The 27,276-nt window shown below is 43.3% G+C and overlaps 1 protein-coding gene across 3 annotated transcripts; it reads right to left on the bottom strand.

The window, feature by feature from the left end:
- On the bottom strand, positions 1 to 26,653 carry SLC25A30 (solute carrier family 25 member 30). 3 transcript variants are annotated; one of them, XM_022574873.2, is made up of 10 exons: positions 26,522 to 26,653; positions 14,777 to 14,898; positions 12,883 to 13,030; positions 8,754 to 8,848; positions 7,747 to 7,832; positions 5,868 to 5,963; positions 5,053 to 5,177; positions 3,613 to 3,751; positions 2,168 to 2,248; positions 1 to 1,225 (listed from the first exon to the last, which is right to left on the bottom strand). In XM_022574873.2, exons 2-10 carry the CDS (start codon positions 14,838 to 14,840, stop codon positions 1,184 to 1,186), a joined length of 876 nt encoding a protein of 291 aa, XP_022430581.1. In that variant the 5' UTR covers positions 14,841 to 14,898; positions 26,522 to 26,653; the 3' UTR covers positions 1 to 1,183. The 3 variants fall into 3 exon arrangements, with proteins under 3 accessions (XP_022430581.1, XP_089755656.1, XP_022430582.2); XM_089899530.1 differs by lacking the exon at positions 26,522 to 26,653 and having other exon boundaries at positions 12,883 to 13,434; positions 14,777 to 14,865; XM_022574874.3 differs by lacking the exon at positions 12,883 to 13,030 and having other exon boundaries at positions 14,777 to 26,593.
- Between the last annotated feature and the right edge of the window lie 623 nt (positions 26,654 to 27,276).

The raw sequence follows: 27,276 nt of genomic DNA, 5'->3' as shown, positions 1-27,276 counted from the left end.
TCACCTTTCGAATTTCAAGCAAGTATTTTCATTCCAAACTGATTAGGAAGTCCAAGACAGGAAGTATTTTGACAAATGTGACCAGAACTAAAGTAAAACCCGGGAAATCTGGAAAAAATCAACTCTTTGATTCACTTGCAACATTTTGCTATGGAAAACCTAATGAAACCTTAACCTCTTTCTTGCACAAGGCTTTTAACAAAGGATCTCACTCAGGAGAAGACCATGATAAAATGACTCTCTTCCATACACACGGACCATTTATTCTGGGATGATGGCTGTATGACAGCATGATGTAAACACACTAATCCTACAAGTCAAGTAGTAGCAGCTACTATCTTCTTCACCTGACCCTCAATATCAATAGATGTTATTATCCCCATTTTACAGATTGGGAAATAGAAACTTTGCTAAAATCACAAAGCAAATTACAAACATTACTTAAGACAGAACCCAAGTAGATTAATAACACCTCCCACCAGCACAGACTTTGCCACCTTCCAAGCCAACCTATCACACCATCATGAGTTTAGATATTAATGCTTTGTAACAATTCCTCACAAAGGTCGAGTGGTCAAAGGCTTAAAAATCACTTATTATAAGTGAAAGATCCTGCCAAAATTGGAAATTAGAAAGCAGTGCAATATTCCAGGGATCTATATCCTGCACTGTTTATGCCTGGGGTATACCAGGTCTCCATGTGTGAATTTCTTCAGCAGACACGAAGCCAAAGGCCCCCCAGAAGTTCAGGAACAATAACACCCTCTTGGAGGCTCTATTCATTCCATGGTTCCGAAGAGCTTCTTTCGAACAGTCTGGGAGTCTCAGCTATGAGCTGAGATGCATCAGGAGTTATTCTCCCCTGAGGGAATCAGTCCACAATTCCTGATCTTCATGCAAGTTTTCTTTAGCAAGAAACATGCATTTCATGTTATCTTTGATGTCGAAGGGCACTTGAATGGTAAGGACTAGTGTCTGGATGTTACAGTCTATGCCATTAAACACCTGGTGCAGAGCATCCAATGCCAGGACACAGCAATCCGAGCTAACCCAGTCTTCACCTGTTGCTCACACCTCAGAATCTGTGGCGGGCCAAGCAGTGAGAAGCAGTGGGAAAGACAGGAAGCTTCGCTATTTCAGACGTGAGCATTTTCAGCAGGATGTCTCATGCAGTCTTGACTTGTCACAAATCCAATTTCTTCAACTGCTCATATGTCACAAAGAACTGCAGGTATTAGTTAAGGCTGACATTTTATGCCATCTTAACCCTAACGCATCAAAACAGACCCACGAATAGCACACCTCCTAACAAATATTTCTAGGCAGACCACATGCCGTGGACATGATTAAACATGAGGGGCTCCACCGTCAACCACCCCAAGAGATCTCCCCATTAACCTTCCCAAGATCAGCTTGGAAGAGACAGACCACAACTGAGACACACAAATCCCCTGCATCAGCTCCAAAAGCTTCTAAGATTACGTCCACACTGCCAGCTTTTCTGAACTTTTGGGAATACTTCACAGAACAGTAAATTCTGTGAGAAAGAGAAAGAGAGCGACCCCAGGGAGCTCTCCTCTAGGGCTGCCGGTAGGCAAGCTTGCCTGGGAGGGAGGCGCAGATAAACAAGGATGGTGCAAACTGACATCCCCTGCTTTACAATTCTGTCCTTTCATTTCTAATAAACTGTCTCTTCCTTCCTGCCTCCCACTTTGGCATAGAGGGAAAAGTGCTAATCAGCCAAATAATTCTGGAGCTGATTCCTGTCTATCCTCAGGCACTCTCTGAAATAAGCATTCTAGAACATGGCTGCCAAGCCACATCCTTCCCAAGGGTGGCTAGGGATTGAAAAAATAAACAAACAAATAAATCCTTGTCTCTCCTCTCTCGGAAATCATAACACTCTCAGCTCCTAGAGCAGAGTGTAAAGAAAAGTTTTTATTGCTACCATTGCCTTTCAATAACACCACCATGAAACCAAGTTTCACAGTGCCTAGCAGAGACTTTATACCTCCTGAAAAAGAAACTGAATAGTTATTTCTTGAATCAGAGGAACTTAACAGAAGAAGAACCTACTTCTAAATTATAATTAATAACATGACAGTTTATATAAACAACATTGTTCAGCTGTATCTTTTTTCAGATCTACTCCAACAGAAAAGGATACAATAATATTCCAAGGACCAAGTCTCAACCAATTTGGCCAAAACCCTTTATATAGAGCAAAAAACCCTTCATTCTTCCATGTCTGTTATAAGGGAGGGGGGAAAAAAAGTTAACGTCCAACTTTCCAATTATGTCAAATATGCATTAATAATTAGTAGCCAGACTGAACTGATATATTTTTCTTAAAAACAAAATTCTATTTGGAAGGACTATCTAAGAAATCATTGCCCACTGCCTCTCTTCTTTCTTTAAAGGTTTCTGCATAGGTGAAGACGAAGGCTCTGTACCAAACTATCCCACACCCAAAACAAACAGCAGTTGGATGAATAAGAAATGAGATTTAATTCCAACTAGAGTCTTCTGCCTCCTTGCCACGTGGGCTTACAGCAGGTCAGAAATAAAAAAAGGAGGCAATGGCAGTAAAGACATAATTCGGAGTACCACTATTTCATGTTGTTGGATAGATGACATTAAGTATCTTTGCTTCATTAAAGCAATATTTGAAGTCTAGGGATGTGCCAGCATCATGCCGGTAAACAGCAACCACAAACGTGGTCCCTCGTCTTTGGCTGCTGGCAACCCAGCAGGGGAGACAGTCACAAACTTTCATCTACGCAGGAACAGTAGGCCCAATTATTTAAACTGAGAATTAAGGTAAGATTCATGTGTTCCTTTGAGAGATGTCTGAATGAAGGATGTTCATTCCAGTTTGACTCAACAGGAAGGTGATTCATTCTGGAAGGAGACACAGTTCTACTACAATCACAGGAAATATGACTATTTTCTCACGCTTCACAGCAGAGCAGAGATATAAGAAAAATGAACTTTCATTTCTAAATATTCATTTAGATTTTGTATTTAAAAAATTAGCCCCTGTGTGGCAAAAACTCTGTACCATCTCAAGACTTTAGAGCATCACTCGTCTTAGTTATATTAGCCCTCAAAATTCAGATACTCCTTTGGTTAAATAAATATAAATACAAATATATATTTGGGGGGCTGTTTCACGGATTAAAGCAATCCACTAGAATGTTGAAGACTAACTTAAATAAATGTGCTTACTTCACCAGTGTCCCTTATTATTATACTAACAAGGTTTTATTATTATGTCTATACTTATTATTATAAATGTATATGATGTTTCTACCTAACATTATTCCAGGCACTGTGCTATTTTGTAGGTATGATCTCAATGATTTTCATAATAATCCTGTGATGTAGGTGCTATTATTTATTGTCCCATTTCACTTGTGAGGGAACCGAGGTGTACAGAGTCTGTACCTTGACCAAAGTCACAGGATTACAAATGACAGAATCACAGGTTCGTCAGGCTCTAAACCCTTGTGTTTTTAAATCCTGAAAAGAAACTCTTCAGAAGGCAACATGGAAGCCAATGAGCCACGAAAGGCATTCAACAACAGCGTACAGATGGACGTCCCCGCTCACCTGTAACAAGCAATCCAGGGAACCTGTGTAGCCAGGGCATCTGCCATCTGGAAGGACTCTCTGATTCATCATACGTGTTCTCACCACATCAACAGGGTTTGAGGCCAGGGCCCCCGCCAGCCCACAGGTGAAGCTTGAGCTATAAAGAAGAGACCATTTGAAAAATAAAAAGTTTAATACCCCTGAGCTGCAGCCCCTACTATCAAGGGCAGGAAACAGCCTCCTCCCAAACTAGGTTAAAGTAACAGGTAACAAGAGGAATATATGAGAATGAGGCCCTTATCTAAAGAGCTGCACAGACTTCTTAAACACCAGCATTGTTTATACTGGCTTATAAATTCCAGCCTCGGCTAAGAATACTTTTGAGGTTCTGGAATGTCAACGAATCATAGAAACAGGAAGGAATGTCCTCCAAGGACGATCTATTTCATCTATCTATTCACCTACAAATAGGCATCAGAGTAATTTTAGCCATCTCATAACTACACTGCTCTTAGAGATCAGAGAAGAAGATTTCCTCACTGTAATGTGATGCCCACCAGGGCCCTGGGTTCTACTAAACTTTCAGTCACAAGACTACCATAGACCAGCCCTGGTATCAACTAACACAGAGTAGGGTTTCACAACTTCAGCACTACTAACATTTTGGAACAGAGAATTCTTTGTTGTGGATGTCTGTCCTGTGCATCGTAAGATGTTTAGCAGCTCGCTGGCCTCCACCCAGTAGATGTCATTAGCACATAAGAATCAGAACAGTCTCCAAAACTGCCAAACGTCATAGAAACAGAGTCAAAAAGTGGTTGCCAGAGCTTGGGGTTGGGAAGAAGTTGGTAAAAGCGTACAAAAACTTCAGTTATGAGATGAATAAGGTCTGAGGATCTAATGTATAACACGGTGATTATGGTTGACCACACAGTATTATATATAATCTAAATTTGCTACGAGAGTAGAATTTAAATGTTTTCACACAGACGTAAAATGATGGATGTGTTAATTAACTCGGTGAGGGTAATCATTTCAGAATGCATACGTGTATCTAACCATATTGTGCACTTTAAGTATCTTACAATTCTACTTGCCCATTATACCTCAATAAAGCCGAAAAATAAAAAAATATAAAAATAAAAAGCAAGCAAGAGAATGCCAAGCATGATTGTAGCTGTATAATAAAGCACGTGTAAATATACTTTTGTAGACATATTTGCATATGCATAGAAAACACCTGAAGGTACATAATCAAACAGTTAACAATGGCTACCTACGTAAAGGGGTAAGGACATACTTTTTCCTGGTTTACTTCTGTATCATAATTTTTCAAATATGAGAATATAATACTTTTATAATAAACTTTCTTTAAAATGTCTATAAATTTGCAGCAAAGTTCTACCCTAAGCTCATGCATACCTAAAATATTAATTTTTTTTAAATCCATAAACATACAGGAAATGGGTATACACAGTGTCTCCCATCAAGCCCGAGAGAATCAGATGCTTCTTGGTGAGGTCGTAGACCGGCAGCTCCACACCAACAACAATAGCGGCCCTCTGAGCAGTAAGGGACACGCCCTGGGTAAAAATATCAATAATATCAAGTCAGATATGGCTCCCCTACAAACTATGGCCAATTTTTACATTTTCCTGCTGGTAGGTAGAAATGTAGAGTGAAAGAGTAGAAAAATGCAGACGGTAAGAAGTCAGAAGCCCCAAAGTCTAATTCTGATTCTGGCACTAACTGTACAACCTTGACCAGGACGAGTCACCTCTCAGAGCTTCCGGTTTCCTTGTATGTATGGAGAGGATCGGGCTGGATGACCTTTAGGGTCTAATCTATGAGATGACAGTCCCTAGAATACTAGAAAATAGCATTCCATACCAGCGCTTGCCTAACAGTCTTCACTTAAGAGCCATGAAACCATACAGATCAAAAAATCCAATGTAACTATAACCTCTTCTCCATAAGAACTCAGGGGGAAAAAAAGCAAACAAAACAAGTATTCAACCCTCACAGAATTTCTTATATATGAATTTTTCGAAAGGTACTTTAAAATCACGACATACTCCTTATGTAAAATCATGACATTTTCACTTTTACAGATTAAGGAAATTAAGGAAGAAGATCTCTTCAAGGGCAGATGTCATTCTTCTTCCTTTACTCCATTATACCATTTGGATTAAATAAAATAATAAAAATAGGAAAAATAAATTTTTTTAAAAATGGGAAGAACTAAGTCAGTTGGGTCTGTTTTTGGAGCTTACCTTCCAAAGTCCTCTTGTTCCCTCTTGCTGGTAAATGTGAATGAAGTTGCCTATCATTCCTCCTTGAAGGGAGCTATTTTGTGCTTGCATCCGAATCTAGAAATTAAAGACTAACGTGAGAAAGAAACTAGCATGCTTCTCCCCAAATGCAGACTTAAAAAAAAAAAATTATTCAATTTGTTGTTTAGTAATCATTAAAAGAAAAAAACTGTAATATAAATATTACTACAATGCTAGTTTAAATTTATCAGGATTGGTTCTTAGGCACTTTAGAATCAACAAAAAGCATCTAGTAGAGTCCAGTCTTGCATGCAGTAGCTCATTAAGTGTCAAAAAGAAATTTTTTTTAAATAGTCTTTTAAAAAGGAAAGAAAATGGCATATCTCCCTCTAGGTTACTAAGTAGGAAAGAGAGAATATCATGGTTAATTCTAAAGATTTAACATAATTTATGAGTATCCAGTGTACCTGGCAGCACCAAGCATTGGCAAGCACATTTCTTAAATTAGTTACTCCAAGCCCTATTATTTCCACCAGCCAAACCGTAAGGTACACAGACGTGCTGGCCAAAGGATGGCCGTGTGATGTCCGTCACACTCTGTTACACGGGAACTTACAAGTGAACTTCACAACCGCCATGGAATTCACATGACCAATATTCCAACATAAAAATAATGTTTGATGTAGCTCTGCACTTTTAAGAATAAAAAGGGACTTCTCACTAAGAAACTGGTACCTTATTTTGGTTTAGGGAGCACATGCATTACCCTCTAATTCTACAGGGAACTGTTACTGCCAGGCTAACGTGAGAAAACAAAATGCAGGAACTGCCTTTCCACAGCCCTGATATAGCTTTAAGAGGTTAACAGGAGTGCGGATATTCTTCTCCAGCAATTCTACCCCAGCACAGGGTAAACTCAGGGCAAAAGGGCCTGGTCCTTCTATTCACACCGCGTGTAACTGTAGTGCACCCAACACCCTGCTGCATGCAATGTTGATGTTGTCGGAATCTCCTGTTAGATTGAAAGCTGAAGGTGGGGGTCCTTGCCTGACTCATTTTTGGATTCTAAGCATATAGTACACCAACTGGTGCAAGGTAGAAGCACAGTGAATGCTGCTTAAATAATGGGGGAAAGAAAAAGAATGAGGGAAGGAAAGGAATATCTTCAGAGGGTGTGACCAATAACTCACAACTAATTTTGATTTTCTTTAATTAGTTAGTCCCTTGCCTTATTACAAAAAGGATTTAAGGAGGCTCTATCCCTGGTATTGTTGATAAGGTCATCTAATGCGTTATGTCTAATTGTAGTTATGTAAATATTTTCATTACTATTCCCTGAAATCAAATTAATGGAAAACGTAACGCCTTCAGAAACGGTCATCAACAAGCTGCCTAGACTGCTGTAAAACTTGCAGTCCATCTATTTTATTTTATTTTTTATTTTTTGGCTGCGTCGTGTGGCTTTCGAGATCTTAGTTCCCGGACCAGGGACTGAACCCACACCCTCAGCAGTGAAAGTGCCAAGTCCTAACCACTGGACCAACGGGCAATTCCCAACAGCCCATCTATTTTAATGAACCAATAAAAACAAGGGAGATTTTCAATGAAAAATGAAATTCAAATGCATCTAAGCCTAATTTTCTTTTTTCTGGTTAATCACCAAAACCTCCAAAGTCTCCAAAAATGGGCCCTACTTGTTAGCTTATCTGTATCAGTGGGAAATCCACCTAGTGTATGTTTCTGAGTCTTCATGGCACTAAAACTGTAAAGATTCACACATACATAGTATATGTTATATTCACAGATTTTCATTATCTGAACGTTGATTGCAATAAGAAAATGCAGAGTGTGCCTGTAAGACACAGATAGCACTGCTTACTTTCAAAACATCAGTTGGATTAGCAATGGTTGAGGATATGACTCCAGAGAGAATTCCGCAGACCACGTTTATCAGAAGGGTTTCATCTGCAAACAAAGACATATTATTTGATTCTTCATACGTACAGGGCTCTTCATATGAGTAACTCATGTATAGGTGTAATTCACTTACACATCACTTGTTCATTTAAGAGACTAAAGAAATACATGCTTAATGAATCAAGTAATTTTCAAAGGATTAGGGATTTTGCTGGCTGAAGGGATTTTGCTTACCAAAATTTCTTGATACCTAAAAAGGAATGTGAATTATCACGCAAGAGTAACCATGTGAATCATCATGGAAGTGAACCATAATTCACATTTGTGTGTAAGTGCAGACCACTGTAATTAAGATGAGGTCGTACACCAACTGGTAGGAGAATAAAAGATACCCTCCTATGAGATAAGGTGGAGATAAAATTTTAAAGCACATCATACATATTTAATTTGAAATATACTGAAGCACTTTTAAAACATCTTTGCTCCTGGCTCACTGCTCTCATAGAACAGTGACTAGTGCTTATCTCTTTGTAAAAAAGACAGAAACTTCTAGGGATTAAAGCAAAGTCGAATAATCCAACCAGCAAGAGAATATCAGAACTCAGAGTTCTTAATACCAAGAAAATGTAGTCACTGCTTTCCTGAAAAATAGGTGATAATTCCTATGATTGTAGAGAATTTTAAGTGGGCTAGAACTACAACAACATACCCTCTAGTCTGGACATTGCGGAAACAAGGACAACTCATTAAGATGTTTGTAAGATAGCTCTGTTGCCCCCCTAAATTCAGCTGATATCTGACTTGCTTATTTATATAAGCAAGTATAATTCATTTAGATTTTACACCCAACCCAAAGTTCTCCTCCACAGTAGTAAAGACACAAATAAGAAAATCGATCCCAAACCACTTGAACAAAAAGACAAACAACCCACCTCCTGTCCGTAAGTGGAAAAAGAATTCCCCACTCACCTTCTGGGCGCTCGACAAATAACCGCTTCAAGCTCTGGTAGGCGCCTATCTTGATGGTGCCATAGGAAGCCTGGCGCAACATCGCAGGAGCAATCCTGCCAAACCAACGGACAAAGGGACAAAAAAAATTCTAAGAAACCACTTAAAATCCTCTAGAAGACACACATAGGAGAAGTAATCACGTATCTGCCTTCCACAATCAAACTACACTAAGACAGATTTCTTAAGAGTTTAAAATCCAGCAAAAATATAGGTGGAGGACTTCCCTGGTGGTCCAGCAGTAAAGAATCCGCCTTACAATGCAGGGGACGTGGGTTCAATCCCTGGTCAGGGAACTAATATCCCACAGGCTGTGGGGCAACTAAGCTCACGCACCTCAACTAGAGCCCTAGTGCCACAACTACTGAGCTCTTGCGCCTCAACTAGAGCCCGTGTGCTGCAAACTACAGAGCTCACGTGCCCTGGAGCCTACACACTGCAACTAGAGAGAAGCCCGTGCCGTGCGCCACAACGAAAGATCCAGCATGCCTCAACGAAGATCCTGCATGCTGCAACTAAGACCCGACGCAGCCAAAAATAAACAAACTAAATAATAAGTAGGGACTTCCCTGGTGGCGCAGTGGTTAAGAATCCGCCTGCCAATGCAGGGGACATGGGTTCAAGCCCTAGTCCGGAAAGATCCCACATGCCACGGAGCAACTAAGCCCATGCGCCACAACTACTGAGCCTGTGCTCTAGAGCCCACGAGCCACAACTACTGAAGCCAGCGTGCCTAGAGCCCGTGCTCCGCAACAAGAAGCCACCGGGGCTTCCCTGGTGGCGCAGTGGTTGAGAGTCCGCCTGCCGATGCAGGGGACGCGGGTTTGTGCCCCGGTCCGGGAAGATCCCACATGCCGCGGAGCGGCTGGGCCCGTGAGCCGTGACCGCTGAGTCTACGCGTCCGGACCCTGGAGAGGCCACAACAGTGAGATGCCCGCGTACCGCAAAAAAAAAAAAAAAGAAGCCACCGCAATGAGAAGCCCGCGCACTGCAATGAAGAGTAGCCCCAGCTTGCTGCAACTAGAGAAAGCCCGCGCACAGCAACAAAGACCCAACACAGCCAAAAATAAATAAAAATTAAATTAAAAAAAAAAAGTAATTAATTTAAAAATATTTTAAGAAAAAAGTAAAAAAAAATTTTTTTATAAAGGTGGGTTCTGGGACTTCCCTGGTGGCGCAGTGGATGGGAGTCGGCCTGCCAATGCAAGTGACACGGGTTCGATTCCTGGTCCGGGAGGATCCCACGTGCCACGGAGCGGCTGGGCCCGTGAGCCACGACTGCTGAGCCTGCGCTCTGGAGCCCGCGCTCCGCGGCAGGAGAGGCCACCGCAATGAGAAGCCCATGCACTGCAATGAAGAGTAGCCCCGGCTCGCCACAACTAGAGAAAGCCCACACACAACCAAAAATAAATAAATAAAATTAAAAAAAAAAAAAAAAAGGTGGGTTCTTGGGAATTCCCTGGCAGTCCAGTGGTTAGGACTAGGCGCTCTTTCAATGCCAAGGGCCCAGGTTCAATCCCTGGTCGGGGAACTAAGCTCCCACAAGCCACACAGTGGAACAAAAAATAAAATATATGTATATGTGTGTGTGTGTGTGTGTGTGTGTGTGTGTGGTGTGTGTGTATATGGGTTCAGTTAAATGTGTGCAAGTTATTAGTTCCCTAAGTGATAGCTCAGCCCCTCATATTTATCCTCAATGAAAACACACGGAGTTCTATTTGCCCATTCACATTATAATGGGAGGGCTTTCCTTTCTCAGGACAAAGCACCTGGTGAAATCTGGCCTCTGTAAGCATCCTCCAGGGTTGCTCGAGCTCATCTCCCGCCTCCCTGGGGGCCCTGTTCCACTTATTCCCTCTCCCTCCTCCAGGACCCTCCCCACCCCAAAACCACCCTGTGGCATTCATACTCGCAGGCTCTCCTGCCACACTTCCCACCTCCTTCTCAGATTGCAGTGCGGCTTCCTTCCAGCCTCTTCATCAATAGCCCCCTCACCAAAAGGGGCCCAAGGGACATCTCTGTAGCTAAATTAAATGATGCTTTTCAATCAGCATCTTATAAAGCCTCTCTGTCTTTCCAGTATTTGCTATGGTCCACTCTTTGTCCTGCTTGCAGCCGTCTCCTCCCTGAGCTGCCATAACTTCACTCTCTCCAATTCCTCTTCTTTCTCTGTACGTTCTACCTCTGTCCTCTGAGGGGCCCAAGAGTTCTGTCCTTCCTCTCTTCTCTCACGGCTCCACACACTCCCCAGATGAGCTCATCTACTCGCATGGCTTCAACTGTCCAAAGAGTGATGACTCCTAAATTCACGTTTCCAACACTGATCCCAAGATGCATTTCCAGCTGCTTCCCAGATTTTTCAATTCACATGTCCTACACCTACCACCAGAGCAAGTGTCTCACCCAACTAATTATCCTCCCTCTCCAAACAATCCGCTCTCCTCTTCTGTGTCCTAGACCAAGGAATGGCACCTCCATCTGCACACTGGCCAGAACCAGAAAGAGACACTAGCCTGTCTCCTCCATGCCCACCACCCCTCATGTATGAGGTCGTACACTATGTCGATCCTCTGCCCTAAACAGCCTGCCTTCTTTCTCTCCATCCCCAAGACAATTCCTCAGGTCAGATCCTTGTCTCTGCTTCCTATGTGCCAGCCTGCTTCCACTGTCACTGTCTGTCTTTCTCCCAATGGCAGGCGGGAATTTTTTACAACGGAAACCTGATCATGTCAGTCCCTCTACTCAAAACCCTTCAGTGGCTTCTGTCTGCCACAGGTATAGTAAACTCACACATTTACAGGTACCGGGCAGATGCTAAGAGCGCGTGAAGCGGGCTGAGTCTAATTGCACACCTACGCTATGTGAGTGCCAGAGGTTTGGTAAACCAGAGAAAGCATCCTTAACACCAGTTACTATTATCATAAGTGACCCAATGTGGGCCCAGATGTTAGCTTTCTTGAGAAGATCGAATGGTTTTTATGTTCAACTTCTCACATTTAAAAGACTGGCTCGACTGAAAGACAAAAACCTTTGGGGACCCGCGGGTGGGAGGGCTGTGAGACATCAGTTTGGGATCTGGACCTGGTCCTTCAAGATCAGATCCAGGGCCTCTTAGTCTGGGATGGATGCCCTGCCTCAACCAGAGTCTACTACTCGGCAGACGCCACTGTAATCCCATTTGCACATCTGCAGTCCCCACTCAACCACAGTTCCTTCAGGGCAGGGGGCTGCTGCCGATTCCCATGTGTCCACCCAGATCCAGTCTCGCCCCTCTCCGTGCTGCTCTGTGCCGAGGCTGGCGCCATGGATGACACCACCCGGCTCCCCTGCCAGCTGATTCCAGCCAGTAGAAGATGGGAGAGAGGGAGGTAGGGAGAGGGGGGAAGAAGTGGAGGTATTTCTTCCTCTCCCTGGGCACTAGCAAGGCATCTCTCAACAACTCCTGTTGGGTCCTTCAAGGCTCCAGCCCTAGTAGGCTCTGCCAACATGATTCCTGTCCTTGTCTCTCTGGTCCTAGGGTTGGTAACAGTTTCTCATTTTGCTAGTTTCTAGGTACCTCAAAATCCTTTATTCGTTCCCTTAACCCTTAAGTAGCCCTTTCATTAATCTCCCTTCATTTAAACCACCCGAACACATTGTTTCCTGCAGGGCCTCTGACTGACATAGGCAGGACCCCGCCTTACTCACTTTCCTATCCAGTGCCTGCAGTACACTGGTCGTTAAATGTTGGATTAAAGAAAAGCTGTTCACTGCAACTCTTACCTATGGAGAATATCATATCATTTTCATTATAGCAAAAAACCTCAATAATTCAGAATAACCCAGGGGAAGGGCTATTAAAACAAATGTAATTTTTGTATTATTATCTGTATTTGAATATAATGAAAACAGTTTCACCACAACACTCGCTACATTAAAACACATATATAGAAAATAAAGTTGAAATGAAAAATGAAAAAAAAAAATCAACGATTGCTACTTGCTCTTGAATACACCGCAAATTTGTATTTTTTCTCTATGAAGTCTTAGTGTGAGGTCTGTTCATTTGAAAGCTCAACACTGAAATATAAACACACGAAGGTCTACTTACCCTGAATACAGTGCTTTTAGGCCTTCCTCTCTGCCTATCCTCACTAACGCATGCAACGTTCCTCGATACCTGATTTCTTTAAAGTTTGCATCATTCTTCTGGCCTTGAATCTGGAGCCGTGTCTTGGTTAAATCAATTGGAAAAGTACCTTAAAATTTTTAAGAAGGAAATGTTTCACTTAATAGAAAGAAATTTCACTAAACAAAGGATACACAGGGATACGTTACTGAGGAAACATTCAGGCTATAACGTAAACTAAGAAACAGAAATAAGAAATGGCAGATACTCTGCAATCTTCCTATTAAAAAAAAAAATTAGGAACCAAAAGATTTTTTAAAATCTTTTTAAAAATGCATAACTGTGTGGGCTTCCCTGGTGGCGCAGTGGTTGGGAGTCTGCCTCCCGATGCAGGGGACGCGGGTTCGTGCCCCGGTCCGGGAGGATCCCACATGCCGCGGAGCGGCTGGGCCCGTGAGCTGTGGCCGCTGGGCCTGCGCGTCCGGAGCCTGTGCTCTGCAACGGGAGAGGCCACAGCAGTGAGAGGCCCGCGTACTGCAAAAAAAAAAAAAAAAAAAAGCATAACTGTGTTTTCTGTACGTTTTTATTTATGTCCCATCTTATTCTACCTAGGATTTGAGGAGGCTGCACTGCTATCAAAAGTAGGTACATGGAATGATTTACACAAACAGGAAATCCACTTTCAAATATAAGTTACTGGGAAGTCCCTGGCAGTCCTGTGGTTAGGACTCGGCACTTTCACTGCTGGGGCCTGGGTTCAACCCCTTGTTGGGGAACTTAGATCCCACAGGCCGCGCAGTGCAGCCAAGAAATAATAATAATAATAATAAAATAAAAATAAAATGTAAGTTACTATTTTTCACACATGTGAAGGCTGATACGGGGTTCAACATGAACGGAGATAAATGCGTTTTCTAAAGGAATTTCTCACCTGTGTGTTGCAGTCTAAAAGTGACTCTGTTAATGTAGGTAAAAACGTTTAATGTAGTACCTAAGAGATAGTCCATCCAAACATATAAACCCATACACAGTAACCTTGAGTCACTGTGTCGATGAATCTACACGGGGAGCCTAAGCCAGTGGTCGGTGGTTAATGTGCCTCAACCCCTCAGCCCAGGTCCCCACTGGCTCCTCAGGGGCAGCCTCTGTCCCAGGACAGCAGCGATTCAGCCCAGCACCTGGCACTTGGCAGCATCTCAATCAACATGTGTTTTGTTTTGGTTTTGGCCACGCCACACAGCTTGTGGGATCTTAGTTCCCCAACCAGGGATTGAACCCAGGCCCTGGGGCAGTGAAAGTGCAGAGTCCTAACCACTGATGCCCGGGAATTCCCATCAATCAACATGCACTGAATGAATGATCCGGGGAATAAACAAAGGAACAAATAGGATCTGACTGGAGCTGAGCGGATGAGGAAGTCACCAGCAGGACATGAACAACAGGCATGATTAGAACATGATGACACGATGACAGTCACTCACCTCCGGCTCAGGAAGGCCCTGGGGCTCCCTAAACCTCTTTTAAAGCCAAATGTGTTAACAGTGATGAAGCGGGGAAAAGGACAAGGAGAACGGGGACAGATGGCATCCAACAATGATTCATGAAACTTCCGTTTGAGCAACAGGTCCAACTGTCTCCCCACTGAACTTTCAACCCTAAACTGCTAATAAGCAGCCAAAGTCACTATTTTGTCTTAAAAGTATCGCAAAGGAAGAAAGAAATTGTGAATCCTGAGATTCAGTGTTTCATAAGCTCACATTCTGTGCCTGAACTACACTCACACCATAAGTCTTATGACACCCAACGATCACACCCATACGTTTCAGCCTCATCACGTACAGCAGGCAGCTGACCGGCCTCGCCCTGGGCTCCTTACCGCACTCCGCTGTGATGGAGGCCAGGCCTCCGTACACGAAGGGCTTCCAGTTCAGGGCTGACATGCTCACCGCTGTCCCTTCTCCTTTGTTCACAGACGCATAGCCTCCAACACGGTTTTTCCTGGACACAAAAGTAAGGTGTTTCAATGCTGTAACTTCTCACACAGGCAGTTTCTTCTTTTTTTTTTTTTTTGTGGTACGCGGGCCTCTCACTGCTGTGGCCTCTCCCATTGCGGAGCACAGGCTCCGGACGCGCAGGCTCAGCAGCCATGGCTCACGGGCCCAGCCGCTCCGCGGCATGTGGGATCTTCCCGGACCGGGGCACGAACCCGTGTCCCCTGCATCGGCAGGCGGACTCTCAACCACTGCGCCACCAGGGAAGCCCCAGGCAGTTTCTTTAAGCTCGTGTTTCACTTGGAGTGAGCACTACCAGATGCTACCCCTGAACCCTGCCCCCACCCACACATGCACGGTTCCCAAGATGATCCTCACCTTATAAAGGAAAGCACCCCTATTTCCTAAACGCTAAATCACTCGATCAGTTGCCTTAATTCTAACCCAGGCCTTAAATAAGCCGATATATTGATATCTTGATATGCGTTGATTAGTGTAGTGCAATGGAGGTGATTTTCTGGGTAGTCCATGTTATCTTAAATCTGTTCTTCACTTAATAAATATTTGCTATTTGCTTGCCACTGTCTTAGTGAGTCCCTCCCAGGAGGTACTGGAGTCTTTCAGATACACAGAAGCAGAAAAATGTTGCAACCCAGTGTCACAAGCTAAAATGATAATTACTTAAAATGACCAAAATGAACCTGTAGTTTATAAATGTTAGCTCTCTTCTCTTACTCACGTTATGTTACTAGCTGTGAGGCGGCCCGGGATGAAGGAACGAGGCAGACTATGGAGTCAGAGCCTCATCACCCCCTTCCTAGTAAACTTCCTGTTAACCTCTAGGTTTTTAAATTCTCCATCATCGTCATCATAGTTGAAGCAGCCAATACAACCAATCAGGGGTAGAGTCCACACCTTTACTCATGCCTACTGTGGAAATTAAATGCAAAAAAGACACTCACGGGAGGTGGAGTCAAGATAGTGGTGTGAGAAGACGCAGAGTTAGCGTGTCCCCACAATTAGTGCGCCTGCCTGGAGACTCTGACGCTCAAGGAGATGGGAGGGACCCCAAAGTGAACTAGTAGGATGTAGGGGGACTGAGGGGAGAGAAGGAGCGGAGGCCAGACAAGATCAGCGCCCCTGAGGCCAGATCAGGAGAGGCAGGCAGGAGGGACTCTCCTGGAGCAGCGGGAGAGGAATGGAGGGCGATTGCCCCGCCCACTCAGGCCCCCTGCTGAGCTCCCAGGCTGGTATCCCCCCGCCAAACCCCATCCAGGCCACGTGGGTCCTGGGGGCACAGGAGGGAGGCTGGGGAGATCAGGAGAGGCAGGCTGAAGAGGCCATGCAAGAGAAGCGAGAGGAGTGGAGGGTGCTTGCCCCAGCCACTCGGGCCTGGGGAGCCTGCGGGGCTCCCAGGTGAGGTCCCCTGCCCTCTGAGACCAGGGCTGGGGGGCACGCCTAGGCCCCTTCTGTTCCCCACAGCCCCCCTTTTCCAGCCCTGTGCGTCCTGAGCATTGGCCCCGCCCAAACCTCGCCCTTGCTTAGGCCCCGCCTCCACAGCCAAGGACTTCCCCCACACTTGCTTTTTTTCTTTTCCCTCCTCCTCTTTATTTATTATTATGGTAAAGATGCACCTTCCGGTTGTTGATTCATCTATATTTTTATTTTTATATTCTTCCTAACGTGTCTGTTAGTTTCCTAGTCGAATTTTATTTTTTACTTTGGTTTTTTTTTTTTTTTGCCACCCCAGGCGGCTTGCGGGACCCTGGTTCACGAGCCCAGAGTTGGGTGGAAGCTCCTGCGGTGGGAGGTCCAAGTCTGAACCACTGGACTAACAGAGAACCTCATACCCCAGGGAATAGTCAACGGAGTGAGGTCTCACGGAGTTCCTCATCTCAGCACCAAGACCCAGCTCTACCCAACAGCCTACAAACCCTAGTGTTGGAAGCCTCAGGCCAAACAACCAGTAAGACAGGAACACAATCCCACTCATAAAAAAAAAGAGACGGCAAAAAAATATATCACAGATGAAGGAGCAAGGTAAAAACCTACAAGACCAAATAAATGAAGAGGAAATAGGCAATCTACCTGAAAAAGAATTCAGAGTAATGAGAGTAAAGATGATCCAGAATCTCAGAAACAGAATGGAGGCACGGATGAGAAAATACAAGAAAGTTTAACAAAGATCTAGAAGAACTGAAGAACAAACAAACAGAGATGAACAACACAATAACTGAAGTGAAAAATACACTAGAAGGAACCAATAACAGAATAACTGAGGCAGAACGAATAAGTGAGCTGGAAGACAAAACGGTGGAAATAACTGCCAAGGAGCAGAATAAAGAAAATAGGATGAAAAGGACGGAAGACAATCTCAGAGATCTCTGGGACAACACTAAACGCACCAACGTTGGAATATAGGGGTCCCAGAAGAAGAAGAGAAAAAGAAAGGATCTGAGAAAATATTTGAAGAGATTATAGTCGAAAACTTCCCTAACATGGGAAAGGAAATAGTCACCCAAGTCCTGGAAGCACAGAGAGTCCCATATAGGATAAACCCTAGGAAAAACACACCAAGACACATATTAATCAAACTAACAAAAATTAAATTCAAAGAAAAAATATTAAAAGCAACAAGGGAAAAACAAAAAATAACATACAAAGGAATCCCCATAAGGTTATCAGCTGATTTTTCAGAGGAAACTCTGCAGGCGAGAAGGGAGTGGCAGGATATACTTAAAGTGGTGAAAGAGAAAAACCTACAACCAAGATTACTCTACCCATCAAGGATCTCATTCAGATTCAATAAAGAAGTCAAAAGCTTTTCAGACAAGCAAAAGCTAAGAGAATTCAGCACCACCAAACCAGCTTTACAACAAATGCTAAAGAAACTTCTCTAAGCGGGGGAAACATAAGAGAAGAAAAAGACACACAAAACCAAAGCCAAAACAATTAAGAAAATGGTAATAGGAACAAACATATCGATAATAACCTTGAATGTAAATGGATTAAATGTCCCAAAAGACACAGACTGACTGCATGGATACAAAAACAAGACCCGGAAAATTTAAGAAAATTGAAATTGTATCAAGCATCTTTTCTGACCACAATGCTATGAGACTGGAAATCAATTACAGGAAAAAAAACTGTAAAAACCACAAATACATGGAGGTTAAACAGTGTGCTACTAAATAATCGAGAGATCAGTGAAGAAATCAAGGAAATAAAAAAATACATAGAAACAAATGACAACCCAAAACCTATGGGACACAGCAAAAGCAGTTCTAAGAGGGAAGTTTATAGCAATTCAATCTCACCTCAAGAAACAAGAAAAATCTCAAATAAACAATCTAACCCTACACTTAAAACAACTAGAGAAAGAAGAACAAAGAAAACCCAAAGTCAGTAGAAGGAAAGAAATCATAAAGGTCAGAGCAGAAATAAATGAAACAGAAACAAAGAAAAAAGCGAAGATCAATAAAACTAAAAGCTGGTTCTTTGAGAGGATAAACAAAATTGATAAACCCTTAGCCAGACTCATCAAGAAAAAAAGGGAGAGGACACAAATCAATAAAATTAGAAATGAAAAAGGAGAAATCACAACTGACACGCAGAAATACAAAGCATCCTAAGAGACTACTACAAACAACTATATGCCAATAAAATGGACAACCACGAAGAAATGGACAAATTCTTGGAAAGGTACAATTTTCCGGGACTGAACCAGAAAGAATTAGAAAATATAAACAGACCTATCACAAGTAATGAAATTGAAAACATAATTAAAAATCTTCCAACAAACAACACCCAGGACCAGATGGCTTCACAGGCAAATTCTATCAAACATTTAGAGAAGAGCTAACACTGATCCTTCTCAAACTCCTCCAAAAATTGCAGAGGGAGAAACACTCCCAAATTCATTCTACGAAGCCACCATCACCCTGATACCAAAACCAGAAAAATATATCACAAAAAAAGAAAATTACAGACCAATATCACTGATGAACATAGATGCAAAAGTCCTCAACAAAATACTAGCAAACAGATTCCAACAGCACCTGAAAAGGATCATACACCATGATCAAGTGGGATTTATCCCAGGGATGCAAGGATTCTTCAAAATACACACATCAATGTGATACACTACATTAACAAATTAAGGAATAAAAACATATGCTCTCAATAGATGCAGAAAAAGCTTCTGACAAAATTCAACACAGATTTATGATAAAAACTCTCAAGAAAATGGGCACAGAGAGAAACTACCTCAACATAATAAAGGCCATATATGACACATCCACAGCAAGCATCATACTCAATGGTGAAAAACTGAAAGCATTTCCACTAAGATGAGGAACAAGACAAGGATGTCCACTCTCACCACTATTATTCAACATAGTTTTGGAAGTCCTAGCCACGGCAATCAGAGAAGAAAAAGAAATAAAAGGAATACAAATTGGAAAGGAAGAAGTAAAACTGTCACTGCTTGCTGATGACATGATACTATACATAGAAAATCCTAAAGGTGCTACCAGAAAACTACTAGAACTAATCAATGGATTTGGTAAGGTTGCAGGAAACAAAATTAATGCACAGAAATCTCTGGCATTCCCATACACCAACAGCAAAAACTCAGGAAGAGAAATTAAGGAAACACTCACATTTACCACTGCAAGAAAAAGAATAAAATACCTAGGAATAAACCTGCCTAAGGAGGCGAAAGAGTTGTACTCAGAAAACTATAAAACACTGATGAAAGAAATGAAAGATGACATAAACAGATGGAGAAATATACCATGTTCTTGGATTGGAAGAATCAATATTATGAAAATGACTATACTACCCAAAGCAATCTACAGATTCATTGCAATCCCTATCAAACTACCAATGGCATTTTTCACAGAATTAGAACAAAAAATTTTACAATTCATATGGAAACACAAAAGACCCCGAATAGACAAAGCAATCTTGAGAAAGAAAAATGGAGTTGGAGGAATCAGTCTCCCCAACTTCAAACTATACCACAAAGCTACAGTAATCAAGACAGTATGGTACTGGCACAAAAACAGAAATATAGATCAACGGTACAAGATAGAATGCCCAGAGATAAACCCACGCACATAGGGGAACCTAATTTACAACAAAGGAGGCAAGTACATACAATGGAGAAAAGACAGACTCTTCAATAAATGGTGCTGGGAAAACTGGACAGCTACATGTAAAAGAATGATATTAGAACACTACCTAACACCATACACAAAAATAAACTCCAAATGGATTAAAGACTTAAATTAAGACCAGACACTATAAAACTCTTAAGAGTAAAACATAGGAAAAACACTCTTTGACATAAGCCACAGCAAGATCTTTTTTGACCCACCTCCTAGAGTAACGGAAATAAAAACAAAAATAAACAAAAGGGACTTAATTAAACTTAAAAGCTTCTGCACAGCAAAGGAAACCATAAACAAGACAAAAAGACAACCCTCAATATGGGAGAAAGTATTTGCAAATGAAACAACAAAGGATTAATCTCCAAAATATACAAACAGCTCATCGAGCTCAATATCAAAAAAACAAACAATCTAGTTAAAAAATGGGCGGAAGACCTAAATAGACATTTCACCAAGGAAGGCATACAGATGGCCAAGAGTCACATGAAAAGATGCTCAACATCACTAATTATTAAAGAAGTGCAAGTCAAAACTACAATTAGTTATCACCTCACACCAGTCGGAATAGCCATTATCAAAAAATCTAGAAACAATAAATGCTGGAAAGAGTGTGGTGAAAAGGGAACCCTCCTGCACTGTTGGTGGGAATGTAAATTGATACAACCACTATGGAAAACAGTGCGGAGGTTCCTTAAAAAACTAAAAATAGTATTACCATATGACACAGCAATCCCATCACTGGCCATATACCCTGAGAAAATCGTAATTCAAAAGGAGTCATGTACCACAATGTTCATTGCAGCACTATTTACAACAGCCAGGACATGGAACAAACCTAAATGTCCACCGACAGATGAATGGATAAAGAAGATGTGGCACATATATACAATGGAGTGTTACTCAGCCATAAAAAGAAACAAAATTGAGTTATTTGTAGTGAGGTGGATGGACCTAGAGTCTGTCATACAGAGTGAAGTCAGAAAGAGAAAAACAAATACCATATGCTGACATATAATATGGAATCTAAAAAAAAAAAATGGTACTGATGACCTAGTTGCAGGGCAGGAATAAAGAGGTAGACATAGAGAATGGACTTGAGGACACGGGGTGGGAGGGCGAAGCTGGGGCGAAGTGAGAGTAGCATCGACGTATATACACTACTGAATGTAAAATAGTTGGCTGGTGGGAAGCAGCAGCACAGCACAGGGAGATCGGCTCGGTGCCTTGCGAGGACCTGGAGGGGTGGGATAGGGAGGGTGGGAGGGAGGCTCAAGAGGGAAGGGATATGGGGACATGTGTATGCATATGGCTGATGGGCTTTGTTGTCCAACAGAAACTAACACAATATTGTGAAGCAATTATACTCCAATAAAGATCTATTAAAAAAAAAAAGACACAAATGTTGCCTCCATCCTCCTTTCCTTGTATAGGTCCTCACTCACTGTGACATATATGCACGCACCTGCCACAGCCAGGCCCCCCACATTCATTCCGTGTTCTGCAGTTTTATGCGATTTCCGTCGGCAGATCTGGCCTTGCGCCAATAAACAGGAGACACATGGAAATTAGCACACTTCTCTGTATATACGATCAACTCTAGTTCTTGTCAGTTTAAAATAAAATCCTAATTTACTATAGTCATTGGCAAGCAATATGCCCAATGTTTTTACTTCGCACGTTTGGGAGTGTTCCCAAGTCTGTATTTCCCAGGAGACCTACCACAAGTCACCACTGCCAAGAACGTCACTTCACAAGATGGCCAAGGGGCTTCCTTACACCAAGAGAAAACAAAGGAACTCAAAAAGGACCCTAACAGACATACAGATACCTGTTCCTCATCTACAGACATTAACCAAATTCAGAGTGGTTACAGATGACTAAGGTAGAAGGCTCCCTGAGCATGGAACTTAAAAAATCATCATGTTTTATGTATTTCAGTACCAAAGAACAAGTCCTGCTCCCCAAATCTCATCTCACTATTAGCCTTGAAAAAGTTTAATATCTGTACTTAATTCTTAGCCTTACTAAATTCATAACTAAGGGAACGATTAACACTATAAGTTACAGACTATAAAACACATTAATAATAAATCCAATAATTCATTACTGTCCTCAACCCATTCTTGGGTTTTGCCGAGTCCAAGTTAAAAAGCAAAACAGGGCTTCCCTGGTGGCGCAGTGGTTGAGAGTCCGCCTGCCGATGCAGGGGACACGGGTTCGTGCCCCGTTCCGGGAAGATCCCACAAGCCGCGAAGCGGCTGGGCCCCGTGAGCCATGGCCGCTGAGCCTGCGCGTCCGGAGCCAGTGCTCCGCAATGGGAGAGGCCACAACAGTGAGAGGCCCGCGTACCGCAAAAAAAGAAGCAAAATAACTACATAACGTTAGCGTCTGGAAGCACTGCAACCTGCCGTTACAAAAGTGTTCAACATAAATGATTTCAGTGGATCCCCCCTCAAGTTTGGGATAGGACAGAAAAAGAGACAAGGAAACCCAGTTTCAGGAAGGCAACTTGTCCAAGGCCACATGGCTGATGGGGCAGAAGTGGACCTCCAACCCCCAAATGCTTTGATCCCAAGTTTAGTGTTCTTTCCGCTACCACCTGAGGCTGTACATGATCAAAAAGGAGTGATGGCATTTTAATTAAGGAGAAAATATTACCAAGCACCTTGGAAAAGGTACGACTGATAAGATGTACCTTAGAAACAATGAAAATGTGCTTTAAGAGAAAAGTCTTAAGAGAAAAATATATATTCAGAAGGTAGTCAATCTAAACAGTTATAATTAATTTTTCCAATACACAGTATACAAAGATAGTATTCGTATTTTTTCCCAAAGTTTTTTTACTGAGGTGAAATTCACGTACTGCAAAATAAACCAGGGAAGTCCCTGGCGGTCCAGTGGTTAGGACTGGGCACTTTCACTCACCGGGCCAGGGTTCAATCCCTGGTCCCCTGGTCGAGGAACTAAGATCCCACAAGCCGCACGGTACAGGCAAAAACAAACAAACAAAAATAAAATAAACCATTTTAGCAAATAATTCAGTGGCACTTAGTACATTCTAATTTTGTACAACCGCCATCTCTAGCTAGCCCCAAAATACTCCATCACCCCAAAAGGAAACCATTAAGCAGTTCCTCTCCATTCCCGCTCCCCCTAGCCTCTATGATTCTTATCTTCTTGGCTGTGATACTATACATGCATCAAGCATCTCTGTGGAACACAGGACTCCTTATTAGTAGTTCCTAACCTGGCTGAGGAGCTTCTTAAAAGTAGACACACAGGGCCCCGGCCACTGAATGAGGGAAATCCCAAGCATCAATGAGTCAAATAAATGATGGCCTTGGAATACGTATCACTTAAAATTAGGTAGTTGATTAGGTAGTGTTGACATTATAGCCGGTTCTTCTTGGCATTCATCTTATTTAGTAGAGATTTTTTTTCCTACAGTGTATACATAAATGTATATGTACAAAACAGACACACACACACACAAGATATCCTCTAAAATGTCAGCAAAAACGTTATTCGGAATGGGATTACAACTTCTGATCTCTAATTAGAAACAAAACATTTTTTAGAAACTATGTCGTCGGCGGGCTTCCATGGTGGGGCAGTGGTTAAGAATCCGCCTGCCAGTGCAGGGGACACAGGTTCGAGCCCTGGTCCGGGAAGATTCCACATGCCGCGGAGCGACTAAGCCCATACACCACAACTACTGAGCCTGCGCTCTAGAAGCCGCAAGCCACAACTACTGAGCCCGTGAGCCTAGAGCCTGCGCTCCGCAACAAGACAAGCCACCGCAATGAGAAGCCCACGTACCGCAACGAAGACCCAACACAGCGAAAAATAAATTTATTTTTAAAAAAAACAAACTATATTGTCATGTGACTTCATGCCATCTCACCCATTAACTTTCTGATTTCCTGCCAATACTTTTGCCAGTTTAAGTTTAATGAGATCTGGCTACTTTTTCTTCTGTTGGTTTTGATATTAAATCTTTAGTTAGTTATAATATTAAAACCCAGAGGTTCTGGGTTATACTCATATGCAACTACTCAAGTAGAGCTCGACCTTGTTGTGGAATTGCCTCCCAGGGTTTTGAATCACATGGGATGAAGCACACACCCATTAGTTCCTATTCAGATATTACTCCACAATAACTTATCTTCCACAAACAAGGGTCCCCCCTCCAGTATCCCTGGTTAAACTGTAAGAAAGTACAGTCTATTCACTACAATGTTTAAAAGTTAACTAAGACGAGGGTAAATTAACTTCGGGGCTCTTCTCTTTTCCTTTCCCAAAGCTAGGACTAGCTTCCTGAGCAGTTAAGACTACCGTGCCTTCCCAGGTTACTGTTTGCAGAGTCAAATAAAGAATAAGTAAGCTGTACTGGCCAGGGCAAGCGGTGAAGGGCTTCAGTTATCTTGGGCTGAATTCTCTGTTCAGTAAACTAAACCACTTCTTTGTTTTTGAGCTCTTTGAGGGGTTCTCCTCACACACATTCCTTAACTTGCTAGCTCAATTTTTGGGAAAAATCCCAACGCTACTCAAGTGTCAAGACTAACAGGCCAACACAGTCAGGGAGATTGATGTGTCCCTTAGCGATCACTAGTGTCTGAGCAGCAGCTCAGCCTGAGACTCAGGGAAGGAAGGGCTTACAACCTGCAAAAGTTCCAGCGTCCGGCACGGAAGTGGCTATTGATCGCTTGCTACTTTGTTCTCCTCTTGGGGCCCTACCTTCTAGCCAAACTAAAACCCAGAGACCACTTCTCTGTGCTGCACTATGAACACAATACTGTCATTATTCATACCTGACATGTCAGGCACTGCTATATGTCTTCCACATGAAGGATTTTATTTAACCTTCACAACCCTATGAAATAGGTATCATTATCTCATTTCACAATTGAGGAAAGACTGAGAGAGGGAAAGTGACTATGCCTAGTCACACAGCTATGAAGTACTCAAACTGAGCTCTTCCTGAGGGAAAGCTGATCCTTCCTCTATGTACTACAAAGCCAAACGCTATTTACCAAAGGCTGTTAAAAATACTGGCGCAAATAAGAATACAATAAAAAGCGGTGGGTGGGAGGGTTGTTAATCGACATATTCAAAATACAGGTAGGGTTTTCCTGAGCGGGATGTACAAAAATTTTTATCTATTTAACAACCAAAAAAAGTGTTTTCTGAGCAGAAGTGTCTATACAAATTAAGAACTACAAAGGATTCTCCCTACACCTAAGATATATGCTAAAGTTACATTCCTCTCTACTACATTTTCTATAACAGCATTTATTTTCTCCTTACCTCATCTATACAGCTACAAAGAGAGGGAATTAAAAACAGTAATTGCTGATGGAACTTCCGAAAGCTTTCCAAGTTTCTCTTATATAATCAATTCTGGCTAAGTTCTTTCACTTTTACTGTGCTCCCTTTTCAGTCCCCAGTCTTAAACCCCAATCCAGTCTCTAAACTTCTGCGCGCTCATAAATCTTTGTTCCTCGCAGGGCTGCCTTTCATGGCTTTTTCCTATTTCTCATTCTTTTTAAAGGTACGGGGCGAAAAATAAGCTCATCCGACTAATGACACGTGCGATTTGAAGGGAATCTTAGAAATTTATCTTATTTCACGTGAATTAACTGAGTCCATGGTCACAGAGCTTGGCAGCAGCAAAGTCAAGAACAGAATTCATGCCTTTCAACTTTCCTCGCCAGAAGAGGAGGCCGAATCTCGACTCTTGCAGGGCAGTTCGACACATTTTGCTATTCCTGCGCAGGAACAATGCCATTTCAACTGTTTTACACGAAATTACTCACACCTAGAATTACGCTAAAATCCAGAGCTGCATTAACTTTCCGAGCAAATGAATTCAACCGGTCCTTGCTAACGTGAGCCAGCCTGGTGTGTTCCAGGAGCAATTCAAAGTACAGAAAGCCTTTTCCCATAGTAGGCAGCTCACGGATGCCCGGGCTGCACGCTCTTGAATGAACCGCAGGTGTGAGGGATGCAGAGGCAGGAGAAACGCACCTCGGCGGCAAGGGCACACACGCCGAGATGCCAGACGGGCCTCACGCCTGATCTCGGTGACGCTGGAAGAGAAATCACCCCCTACGCCACCGAGTGATGAGGGCCGGGAGCCGGCTCTCCTGCAGAACCGGCCCGGCCGCAGGCAGCTGCAGCCCGAGGAGCAGGGCCCACGCCGGAACCTCGCGCCCCACCGAGCCAGGCCCCGCAAACGAACCGGAGAGCAGAGGTGGCCCCTGGGTAGGGCCGCCGGCGCCGGGGCTCTCCGGGACCGCGGCCGACCAGGGGGGCAGCGCCGCCGCGTTGAGGCCGGGAGTTCCGCGCCAGTGGTTCTGGACACCGGGGGGCAATGGAGGGCGGGCCGGAGTAGGGGCGATCCGGAGCAGGCGCGGAGCGGCCAGCGCGGCCCCAGCCGGGAAGTCAGACACTTACCGGGTGGCGGCTGCCCTGCACCTCCTACTCCCCAGGCGCAGCAGCAGCCGGCTCCAGCGGCCGCACGGGAACTGGAGGAAAGGGTAGGGAGCGGCGGGGGCGGCCCAAGAGCCCGCGCGCAGCCCCGCCCCGCCCTGCGCGGCCCCGCCCGCAGCCTTGGCTCCCATTGGCCGCTCCCGGCACAGGCCACGCCCAGGTCGCGCGCCCGGCAGCCGGCGGAGAGGGGCCGCAGAGGGAGTGGACTGCGGGACTCCGGCTCGCCGCTGGCGGGGGTAGGAGCTGCCCGGACTCGGTGACGCCTCCGACGGCCTCGAGGTCAACTCTGCGGTGAAAGGGAAACTTAAGAGCCACGGAAGAGCCTTCTCAGGGTGCTGATTCTTTTTGTTCACGTGAACCTCTGAAGTCAGAAGGAAGTAAACTTGCACTCCTTTTTTTAAAAAACCAGCTTTTTAGTGTGAAAATTTATAAACCGACTGAAGACTTGAACAGTATACCCTGCACTAAATTAAATGCTAACATTTCACAGTATTTGCGTTCTCTCTCAGTGTATAGTTTTTTTTTTACCCCGAACCATTGGAAAGTTGCAAACAACACTGCTTCACCCCCAAAATACCTCGGCATTAGAACATGCAAGAAATTAAATACCATTTCAGTCAAATCCAATATACTGTCCATATTTAAATTTCCTTTGTTGTCCATAAAGGTCTCACACACACTTTTTTTTTTCAGTTCGAGATCTACCCAGGATTCGTTGC

The sequence above is a fragment of the Delphinapterus leucas genome, chromosome 18, assembly GCF_059928025.1.
Source record: "Delphinapterus leucas isolate spDelLeu-1000000601 "Yukka" chromosome 18, BTC_Dleu_Yukka2, whole genome shotgun sequence".
Classification (NCBI taxonomy): Eukaryota; Metazoa; Chordata; class Mammalia; order Artiodactyla; family Monodontidae; genus Delphinapterus; species Delphinapterus leucas.
The sequence above is the reverse complement of the archived record's forward strand: the minus strand, read 5'-3'. Positions and strand labels throughout refer to the sequence as shown.

Excerpts from the sequence above, each read along its gene's own strand:
- SLC25A30 (XM_022574874.3), bottom strand. The coding sequence starts at position 15,048 with ATGGCTGCTGAGCCTGCGCGTCCGGAGCCTGTGCTCCGCAATGGGAGA. Across the intron at positions 8,849-14,776 it reads CTCCATCACAGCGGAGTGCG|GATTGCTCCTGCGATGTTGC; the intron begins GTAAGGAGCCCA and ends TTGGTTTGGCAG. Across the intron at positions 5,178-5,867 it reads GAACAAGAGGACTTTGGAAG|GGCGTGTCCCTTACTGCTCA; the intron begins GTAAGCTCCAAA and ends ATTTTTACCCAG.